This window comes from Caenorhabditis briggsae (genome assembly GCF_000004555.2).
Source record: "Caenorhabditis briggsae complete genome, chrX, whole genome shotgun sequence".
Classification (NCBI taxonomy): domain Eukaryota; kingdom Metazoa; phylum Nematoda; class Chromadorea; order Rhabditida; family Rhabditidae; genus Caenorhabditis; species Caenorhabditis briggsae.
This window is the reverse complement of record NC_013491.2, coordinates 16202471-16212678: the sequence shown is the minus strand read 5'-3', so window position 1 is coordinate 16212678 and position 10208 is coordinate 16202471. Positions and strand designations below refer to the sequence as shown.

Genomic DNA, 10208 nt, shown 5'->3' with positions numbered 1-10208 from the left:
AATTGCGCAACATGAAATTCTAGAATATTTGATAATTAATCATTTTTTCATAGCTCTGGTTCAAAAGGAAATATAGTGTTACTAATTTTGTAGGTAGAGACATTACAGTGCAAATCATAACGCGCACTACCTTGAAACGCGTGTATCTCATCAACCAATTCAGCTAGCAAAAATTAGCTCATTACATCACTATTACTATACATAACTATTACTATACAAGGCAACAGTAATAACGGTACCTTCGTCTAAATGTTCCCAGTCTCAATTCCTCTGAAAGACCACAAAAGACAAAGCATGCCCTATTTCTCGGGGAATTTAGGTTTCGAGACGACCAGAGCTAACTATTCTTTGTCAATCAACTGACCCTTCCGCACATTGTTTGCAAACTTTGCATCCGATCTCAAGTGAGCTCGCCGCGACAGAATCAGTAAAAACTTGTTTTCCGTCATTTCCCACAAACTGACCTTCTTCATTATTCCAAATCAGGCGGGGAGCATAACGGTGGCGAGTGACCGGTAGCCAACCTTGCGAAGTGGATGCTGAAACAAAATGTGATCTTTCATGAATTCCCTGACAATTTTCTGTTTGTTTTCTATTTCCTTATCTTCCAGGATAGACATATTTTTCCTGATACCGTCCTGAAAAAATGAGAACCACGCGTACCGAGATAGTAGGGAGATGAGAAACTATTGAGCTTTAGGAAACGATGGAAATTCGCCCGATGTGTTTCCTGGGCCACTTCTACATACTGTCCTGGAAAACACATCATGCTCATGCTACGCTACTTCTGTCGCAATGGATGGAGATCTACCAGATGAGCTTTAGGTGGTTCAGCTTCTGTCTCACTGCATAACTCTGACGTATATTCAAATCCCTCCCTTACACCACAGAGATTTTCATCCTTTCGCATTTTCCTCAAACTGACCATTTTTCGCTAAGTGGGTCTCATTTATATTTCACTGTCTCACTCTAACCTACAGTCTATCGTCCCCTACACAAAAGTTAAAAAATATGCGCCTCTCCTCCTATTGATTCACATACCCATGGATTTGTTTGTGTCTTTTTTTGTTTTGCAGGAAAGCAGAGTCTAAAGAAAGTTCATACAATTAAATGCACAGTGATTTTGTAACGGTTTTGGGGAAACAGAGAATGAACTCCAAATTAAGAAAATTCAGAAATGTTTTCAATGATTTAAAAAATCTCACCTTTTTAAAAACCCGTAGAGATGTAAATAGAATAGTATACAATAAGAGAATAACCAGAAAAATCAAAAAGGAGTTGAAAACTCCTAAAAAAGGTGAGACGTCTATTCTGTCAAGTCGTCTATGGAAAGAATGAATATGCGTCGAACGCACAGGGTCGACCCGACCGCCCCATTGCCTGCTTCTTTCGGCCTCTTCTATGTTCACACTCTCTCAGTTTTGCCACCTGCTGGGTCATGCCGTGTATGTGTACAATACGCCCATATTTCTCACTTTCCCATCTAATAACACGTCATGATGACCTTGGGAAGGGTCATATATGCCATAACCTCTAGAAAAGTGTTCATCCAGTTGACGAATAGGAACACTTTGCTTTTTATGACAGAGAGCCATGAGGAAAGGGGTTTAGTGAAGATTAGAATAGGAGGCTTACAAGTTAGTGAAGAAATTGAGAGGGAGTTCTTCCTAAAGTTAATTTTTGATTGAAATTTGAAAGTGGTGAGGAACCATGGCCAGGTATATTCGGAACGAAACTCGGATATTCGATTTTCACTAGTTTTGTCGTTTTTGTGATGGAAAAGTGGAATTTTTTCTTCAAAATAAGAATTTCAACAATTTTCCAAATTTTGAATTTCTCCAAATCGGAAATTCTGAAATTCCGTAATTTAGAATTTTTCCAAATTGCGAATTCTGAGAGTCCGCAATTTCCAAAGTTTTCAAAATCGGAATATTCAGAAGTTTCGAAATTCTCATAATCGGTATTCTAGGGAAAAAAGGAGAACCCAATCTAAACATCCTTGACCATAGCGGTGTTCTTCCGACCAGAAGCTGACCACGTAAATGGTCAAACGTTGGTGGGATCTAATGCCGAATTAGCGTTCAAAATTTGGACGTCCACATCCTCAATGGATTTCGCAGCGGTAAATCTAAAAACGCGTTGTCCAAAGAAACGGGCTGGCCAAAGCGGGAAAATGTGCAATTTGAAAAGGTTAATGACACATCAAACATGACTCATTTGACACGTCTTAGTGTCTTCGAGTTTTCATGACTCTTTCCAAGTTGAACATTTTGGCAATACTTCTAAATATTTTATTTTGTCTTTCATTCACAAAAAGACCTATAAAAGATAAAATCTCCGTACAAAATTGTGAAATCACAAGATTCAGAAAAAAGTGCATTCTCACTTATGCGAAGATCCCAAAGGTTGCATCGAGATACAAACGTAAAATAAAGAAGTAGAATATATTCATCAGGACTAATAGAGGTAAAATTTTGAGAAAAAATACGGATTGGGGGATTATTGAAGGTTCTGGAGCATTAGTACCATCATCGGATCTATGATTTCCTGAACTTTGAAAAGGAGACCAGATACATCGATCTGAAAATAATTAACTATTTTTATTATCGATGACAAGCACACTCACCAAAAATCCTGCTGCTGGCTTTGCTTCTTCACGAATCTGAGCATTTTGATTCTTGATGATGTCTACGTCGCTGGGTCATTGGCTGAAAAAATTGAAGAGATTAAAATGCAGTTTTTATGTAAAATGTACTCACCTGTGCCCACAATTCTTTCTCAATTGCAATTCGTTTCTCGCCAGCTTTGCTCAAAAACTGCGAAACGTTTTGGTTGTCACTGGCACTCGTAGTCTTTTTCATAAAGCGTTGAAAGTTGAAGACAAACGTGCTGGAAGAGAGGAGTATGGGCAGTTTTTTGAAATACTCGGGCTCGCTTAGAAAATCCAACCAGCTCACTATATCTCTCGTTTCTTCTTTTGAGCTCTTATGATGATCGGTTTTCTCGTATATGATGATCCTTCCAGCCTGGAAAGTAAGAGAAGTTCTTTAGCAAACACTGACGGATTACTAACTCCAGTTCCGAATAATTCGGGAGCGCCAAATCTGCTCTTTGAAGCAAAGTGACCATTGCGAGAAGATACACTTGGTCATCTTCAAGAAACTTCGGCAAAAAATCATTAAATTTCTTTCTGATCAAACCGATAGTTTGTTTATCGAAATGCACCAACGTTTGGAAAGCTTCCAACTCAGTTTTTAAATTGGAATTGGCTTCCTATCTAATGGTTTTGGAAACAACGAAGTTTATCAGTTTTGCATCAAAACTCGAATCCCATTTGACCAGGATATATGCTTAGAAAAAAATATTTTCTGTTGGAGTTTCCCGGGATTCCGACACATGTTTTCTGACTGATAATGGTGCAAGTGGCTTCTGAGCAGCGTACAACTTTGAATCCTTTTCTACAAAAAAAACATGGCATATTTCACAAGGACTTTTCAAACACATCAGAATGACTCTTGCTTAACTGGAATATCTTCCGGGTTTTTGTATTTTTTTTCGTTTTATATGCTGAACGAATTTCTAACATGGAATGACTCCCAAGTGAAAAAAATAATCGAGACATATATGGTTGAATAGAGCGTAAAAAGTTATCCTAGAATCCAAGTGCAATGGGTAAACATTTTTTTGGAGTTATGGCCCAAAAGTACCAAAAAAGCCTATTTTTTCAAAAAATCGTAACTTTGTCAGTTCAAGTGTCAGAATCTCAGAATCTCAGAATCTCAGAATCTCAGAATCTCAGAATCTCAGAATCTCAGAATCTCAGAATCTCAGAATCTCAGAATCTCAGAATCTCAGAATCTCAGAATCTCAGAATCTCAGAATCTCAGAATCTCAGAATCTCAGAATCTCAGAATCTCAGAATCTCAGAATCTCAGAATCTCAGAATCTCAGAATCTCAGAATCTCAGAATCTCAGAATCTCAGAATCTCAGAATCTCAGAATCTCAGAATCTCAGAATCTCAGAATCTCAGAATCTCAGAATCTCAGAATCTCAGAATCTCAGAATCTCAGAATCTCAGAATCTCAGAATCTCAGAATCTCAGAATCTCAGAATCTCAGACTCTCAGAATCTCAGAATCTCAGAATCTCAGAATCTCAGAATCTCAGAATCTCAGAATCTCAGAATCTCAGAATCTCAGAATCTCAGAATCTCAGAATCTCAGAATCTCAGAATCTCAGAATCTCAGAATCTCAGAATCTCAGAATCTCAGAATCTCAGAATCTCAGAATCTCTATGAAGATGAAGCGGAATACTTCGATGTGGACGCGTATCTGGAAATGCTAAACAACGAAGAAAAAGCCGAAGAAGAACTCCAGGATCAGTAGTCTCATCTCAAGGATCATCATCTCCCCGTCGAAGAAGATCCAATCTTCTATGCTGAGGAACTGGCTAAAAGGATTTCGACGAAAGCATTGGAGGCCAAAGAAAAGAAGCCGTGGAAGACCACCGAAGTAGCATCTCGTGGATCCAGTTTTTCATTTTTCGCTAATATTCAATTTACTCCAAAACTAAAGTTATTTCCATACATGTGGATGGCCGGGCCGTCTCTTATTTTTGTTGTTCTCTGGAGTCTGTGACTCTTTTCGTTCTCTTGTGGCTGGGTAGTCCCCCTTTTCTTTTGTAGCTTTCTGATTGCCTTTGCCACTTGCTTTTCTACATATTCAAGTTAGACTATTGGTCTGCGAAAAGTTTGACAGGAACATTATTTTTTTGAAAAATTCAAAAATAGGTTCTATCTGTTTTCACTGATTGAGGTCAATTCAAAATATTTGAAAAATATGGTCTTAAAATTAAAGAATTTACTTCAAAAATGCAAAAAATAAATATGAAAAACGTAAATGAACTTCAACTTGTTGTTGAGATCCTGCTTCCTTTTTCCTCAACGACAAGCTCCTCCAGCATCATTTTTTAATACTGGTTACAGTTTAAAACAATTCAATAAAGGAAAGAAATCAGCTGTGAATCAGCGCCAGAAGAGTGCGTTTCAACACAGTGGGAGAATGGGAATAAGAAAACTCAAGAATAGATATTCGAAATCAATGAATCAAAAGGGATAGCAAGTAATGATCTAGGGAGAAGTTGATAAGAATGCAAAGTAGGGAAATAACACGGGCAAAAAAACAATATTTCAAATTTCCAGACAAAAAAGAAATATAATTAATGAGCAGGTTCCTTCTTGATCTTGTAAAGCGTTTGCGGGAGGATCCATCGTTTCGCCTCTTGGAACTTCTGCAACTCCTTCACTTTAGCACATTTGCGGGACCATTCGCTTTTGTGGTTGACTTGGTTCCACACTTCGTCTGAAAATTAGTAGCTTTTAACATGTCAAAACACTTCTAACTTTGAGCTCAATTATATCGATTCCTGAAAAAGATTTTGAAAAATTGTCAACTAACAAAATATGTTTGCTACTACATATGATAAACATTTTATCAGTTGACAATTATTTCGTATCTATGAACCGAGATAATTGAGCCCGAAGTTGACGGTTTGGGGACTTCGTTATTTTTAATTTACTTGGATTCACGCGGGAATGTGGGTTGGAATGGCGGAACATAATTTTGAACAAATCCATGTTTTTTGTCGCCTTCTTCACAGTTTGCGGGAATCGAGCCTGGGTGTTGTCCGGATTGAAGAGGAATAATCTCAAATCTGAAAAAATTAAACTGCTTTATTTTTTCCTTAAAATCTCCCTTACCAACTGCTTCCACAGTCTCGAATCTTCCATTCCAGTTCTTCCAATTCTCTACAGCTGTCTTGAAGTCGTTCTCCTCATCTCGAATTGGATTGTGGTGGCGCTTCACGATGAGCTCCTTGTTGTCGATGACGCTGTCGACAATATCCTCCAAGGTTGGGGCATCTTCGGAGGAGATCGGACCCTTTCTTGCCTCTTAAATTCACAAAATTCGTAATTCAAACTTAACAATTTTGATTCAAACTCACCCAGGTCCTTGATCCGTTTGACAAGGACAATTTCAAAATCATTGGCCTCTCGCAGATTCTTCAATTCGTTATTTTCTTCTTCCGATTTCTTGGACACTTCTGAAATTAGATTTGCTCAAATAGAAGTATTTGCAGTATCTTTATTTTTTGGTTTTCAAGTCGCTTGTTCTACCATAAATTCTACCCACCCAATAATTGCCCTTTGAGCTAAATTATCTCGGGTCCTTTAAAAGATATAAAAAATCTGCCAACTGATGGATTATTCATCACAATATCACCAATGTTTCATCAGTTAACACAATTTTGTGATCTCTCATAGGAACCGAGATAATTGAACTCAAAGATTGCACTAGCTCACATACAGTAATTTCACTTACTATTCAATCGCAATTTCATATCTTCGAAAGCTTGATTTTTCTGATCGCCTCCAACGCTTCGGCCAACGTCCTTGGGGAAGAGTTGGTCACCACTCGGGCAAATTCCAAACTCTGTGACCAATTCTTCTGCGCCCAGTTCCACCTCCACTCCATCAACGAATCACTGCTCCATCTGCCAATTATCCAACAATTGCAGGTTCTCGTAGAAGGCCTCTTCTTCTTCTCGTCAAGCTTTTTTCACATTCGAATTTGTAAAAAGACAGATGAAGCAAGATTAAGAACAAAACCATGATTGTGTCTAGTGTTTTACAGAAAGATATGCGTGAATTCGTTCATTTAGAAAAAAGTTGGAAACGAAAATATGAGATTTGGGGCTAAAAAACCAATTTTTAACATTTTTCACATTCGAATTTGTAAAAAGACAGATAAAGCAAAATTAAGAACAAAACTATGATTGTGTCTAGTGTTTTACAGAAAGATATGCGTGAATTCGTTCATTTAGAAAAAAGTTGGAAACGAAAATATGAGATTTGGGGCTAAAAAACCAACTTTTCCGCTATGCTGGGAACTATGCTCAAAGCCATGACCCAGAAATGGAATATATTAGTAATTTGCCATATGGAATCGTTCTCACTCATCTTATCACTTTCGATGGTTCGAAAAATTTCAGAATCTTCAGCGGACTAAGCAGGGCTAAAACCTGAAAAAGTCAATCAATATTTTATACATACTATTTTGCTTTCTGCTCAAAATTATAGGCTTAGGCTAAAACGCCTTACAGTCTAAGATCCCATGTACCCTCAGAACCAATGTACCCTAAGAACTCGATGTACCCTCGATGTACCCTTTTTCGATGTACCCTTGGACAGTGGGCCCCGTCAGGTTTTAGCCCTACACCATTATTCCCCCTTTTTCTGTTCTTGCTGGTATTTCCCCTTTGATTGTCTTTTACCGTTTGTCTTGGCCCCATCCTTTTCTCTCTAATAAATTGGTCAATGATACTTTGTGTACTGTTTTGTATTTGCACCGCTTATCTCACACACTTTCAGGTTTTTAGGGCGCGCAGCAGGCGCGCGAACACTTTCGGATTAGGACATAGGATCGGTCTCGACTGACTGAGAATCTGCTGTCAACATGGTGCATCGACGGACGGTCCGTGGAATGTTCGAGTTCCAAAGTTTTGATTTTCTAAAAAATGGGCCTAAATTCAAGAACCCAGTCGAATCCGAGAGCTGTTTGCGTGTCTGCGCTTGCCCCACCTCCCTGTTGTGTTGAGACCCTATTTTATCGATTTTCTCTTCTCGCTCCGCTTCTTTCTTGCTAATATCTAATTACGGACCCAATTTTTAACCGTAGAAAGTCTTAAAATTCGATCGATCGATGAATGAAGCCGAAAAGTCCCAAAAATCTCGAAAAGAGTGCTGAAAAGTCATCTGAAGCCACTATTCATGTATTCTCTCTATTACAATGGATTATTCCTCGCTTTTCATCAGGATTTCCAGTCAAAATCGTCAAAAACCAGAAAGAGATCAAAGCGTACGAACTGTAGCTCCAGCAGAGCGGATGCACTTTTAGTGAGTGGAATATTTGAAATTTGACAGAAAAAAGAGCGTGACGTCGCTACAGAATCGCTGTCAATATAGAATAGTTGTCACACCGAAACCGAACCGTGTCAGTCCGATGGATCCCGATCCAGCGCCGATGTCCAATAATAGCAGAAGACCGAGGAGTCAAAAAAGCCGAAGTAACTCAAAAAGCACATCGTCACGTATCCATCGAGCCAAATTGATAACTAATTATCGATTTTTCGTTACTTATCAAAATTCCCTCCAAAAAATGTCGAATTTCAGAATAATAAAAATATTGTTGTCAAATCAAGTGTTCTTAAAAGCTTCTCTGTTGAGTGAAGGCGTCAAACCTTCTGATTTTCTTCAGATTCTACGTGGACGTTGGTGCGAGAATTCGTCGAGTTGAGCTCCAGCGCTGTCGTCGGTGGCAAGACGATACAAAATATATAACTGATCAGGAGGAAGAAGCAACGGAAGACATAAGCATAGATAAGATTCTAGAAGCTAGTGAACGCTGACGGGTAGTGATACACCTAGGCGATCCAGAAGAAGAAGAAGTCACCCCTAAGAGTAAAAGGTCGGCATTCTTTTCAGATGTATCTAATCGAGCAGCTCCAAACGACGACAGCAATAGCTTTATCGAGACATACCTTTACGATGAGAATTTATAGAGATAGGCTGTGATAAAAAAATCGAGTATAATTGAGGGTAAATGACAGTCCCAGATCCACCTATTGTCTAGTATCTCCCACAACAAGATCGTGAGGAGATGAGTGCCCAAAGCAGTGAACAAATGAGCAATAGAAAATCAATACAGCAACGATAATCTCACAGATCGGAACGTTAGAAGCTTTAGATAGAAGGAAATGGATTTGAAATAGGGAATCAAACAAAAATTCTGACGCTGTGATAATTATGACGCTCCGAGAAAATTCGAGAGCCCGACTTTATATCTTCATCGTTGTTAGCTCATTGTTAGCTTACTGTTTGGATTGTTGCTCAATAATTTTCCAAGTAAATGGGTCACTGTTATTTCTTCATCTACAGTAATTACTAGAAATGTAAACTAAAATCAAATTTCAGATTTCAGATTTCAGATTTCAGATTTCAGATTTCAGATTTCAGATTTCAGATTTCAGATTTCAGATTTCAGATTTCAGATTTCAGATTGTTTAATATGTTGAAATTCTAAAATTTTGAAGTTCTGAAATTCTGAAAATCTAAAATTTGTGATAATGCATTCTTACAGATATCATTTTTCACTTGACAAACACATACTTGTCTGGAGGTTGTTGCACATCTGAGCCGTCCCAACCAAGGTCATCATGACGTATTGTTAAATCGGCAGGTGAGAGAGGTGATCGTATGGTGGACAGCCACACACACACATATGCATCATGACTCAACAGATGGCGAAACTTAGAGACTGTGAAAAATACACGAGACCCAGAGAAACAAAGTCGACTCTATGCGTTTGACGCGCCTAGCTGTCCATCTCCTCCCGGATGAATCATGAAGTGACCAAAGACACGGTCTGGTACCACGCTCTCATTTTCTGAGTAATGAACACACGATAGTCAAGGTCATCAAGGGATGGTCCCTGATGATCAGAGTATTAAGTGAATTAGGTGGCGGGGGAGTTTTAAGGGGGGGGGGGGACTAACAAAGAAGACCATGAAAAACAAAACCGGTTTCTCTCCGAATAAGCTTTCAGGATTTCATATTTTCAGAATTTCAGAATTTCAAAACTTCAGAATCTCAAAACTTCAGAATTTCATAATTTCGGAATTTAATTTCAGAATTCAGATTTGCGAAACTTCAAAATTTCGGAGTTTCAGAATTTCAGAATTTCAGAATTTCAGAAATTCAGAGTTTCAGGAATTCGAAATTTTAAAAATTCGGAATTTCAAAATTTCAGAGTTTATGGAAATCTGAATTTATGGAAATCCGAAATTATGGAATTCTGAATACCGGTATTTTAGAATTGAAATACCGGTATTTTAGAATTGAAATACCGGTATTTTAGAACTGAAGTACCGGTATTTTAGAATTGAAATACCGGTACTTTAGAATTGAAAAACCGGTATTTTAATTCTAAATAACCGGTATTCAGAATTCCATAATTTCGGATTTCCATAAATTCCGATTTCCATAAATTCTGGAATTTTTCAATTCCGTTTTTTTTTAATTCGAATTCCTGAAACTCTGAATTTCTGAAATTCTGAAATTTTGAAACTCCGAAATTTTGAAGTTTCGCAA

At 38.1% G+C, this 10208-nt stretch overlaps 4 protein-coding genes across 4 annotated transcripts in view; 1 reads left to right on the top strand and 3 right to left on the bottom strand.

Annotated features, from left to right (window-relative positions):
- CBG24432 overlaps positions 1–1045 on the bottom strand; it is a gene marked incomplete at both ends in the record, with an annotated part of 2521 nt that extends 1476 nt beyond the window's left edge. The window contains one exon of the mRNA XM_045240318.1: positions 1042–1045. Coding sequence (XP_045091336.1) covers positions 1042–1045 — 4 coding nt within the window. The remainder of the gene's footprint in view (positions 1–1041) is intronic.
- A 1454-nt stretch (positions 1046–2499) lies between these two features.
- Positions 2500–3129, bottom strand: CBG26713 (the record flags this gene model as incomplete). The annotated part of the gene is made up of 4 exons (XM_045240317.1): positions 2500–2580; positions 2760–2889; positions 2958–3026; positions 3074–3129. The coding sequence occupies 4 exons, from the start codon at positions 3127–3129 to the stop codon at positions 2500–2502; spliced, it is 336 nt and encodes a 111-aa protein (XP_045100705.1).
- A 342-nt stretch (positions 3130–3471) lies between these two features.
- On the top strand, positions 3472–4386 carry CBG24430 (the record flags this gene model as incomplete). The annotated part of the gene is made up of 2 exons (XM_045240316.1): positions 3472–3627; positions 3808–4386. The coding sequence occupies 2 exons, from the start codon at positions 3472–3474 to the stop codon at positions 4384–4386; spliced, it is 735 nt and encodes a 244-aa protein (XP_045091335.1).
- An 832-nt stretch (positions 4387–5218) lies between these two features.
- Positions 5219–7019, bottom strand: CBG24429 (the record flags this gene model as incomplete). The annotated part of the gene is made up of 6 exons (XM_002648232.2): positions 5219–5361; positions 5579–5713; positions 5760–5951; positions 6005–6103; positions 6382–6492; positions 7016–7019. The coding sequence occupies 6 exons, from the start codon at positions 7017–7019 to the stop codon at positions 5219–5221; spliced, it is 684 nt and encodes a 227-aa protein (XP_002648278.2).
- Between the last annotated feature and the right edge of the window lie 3189 nt (positions 7020–10208).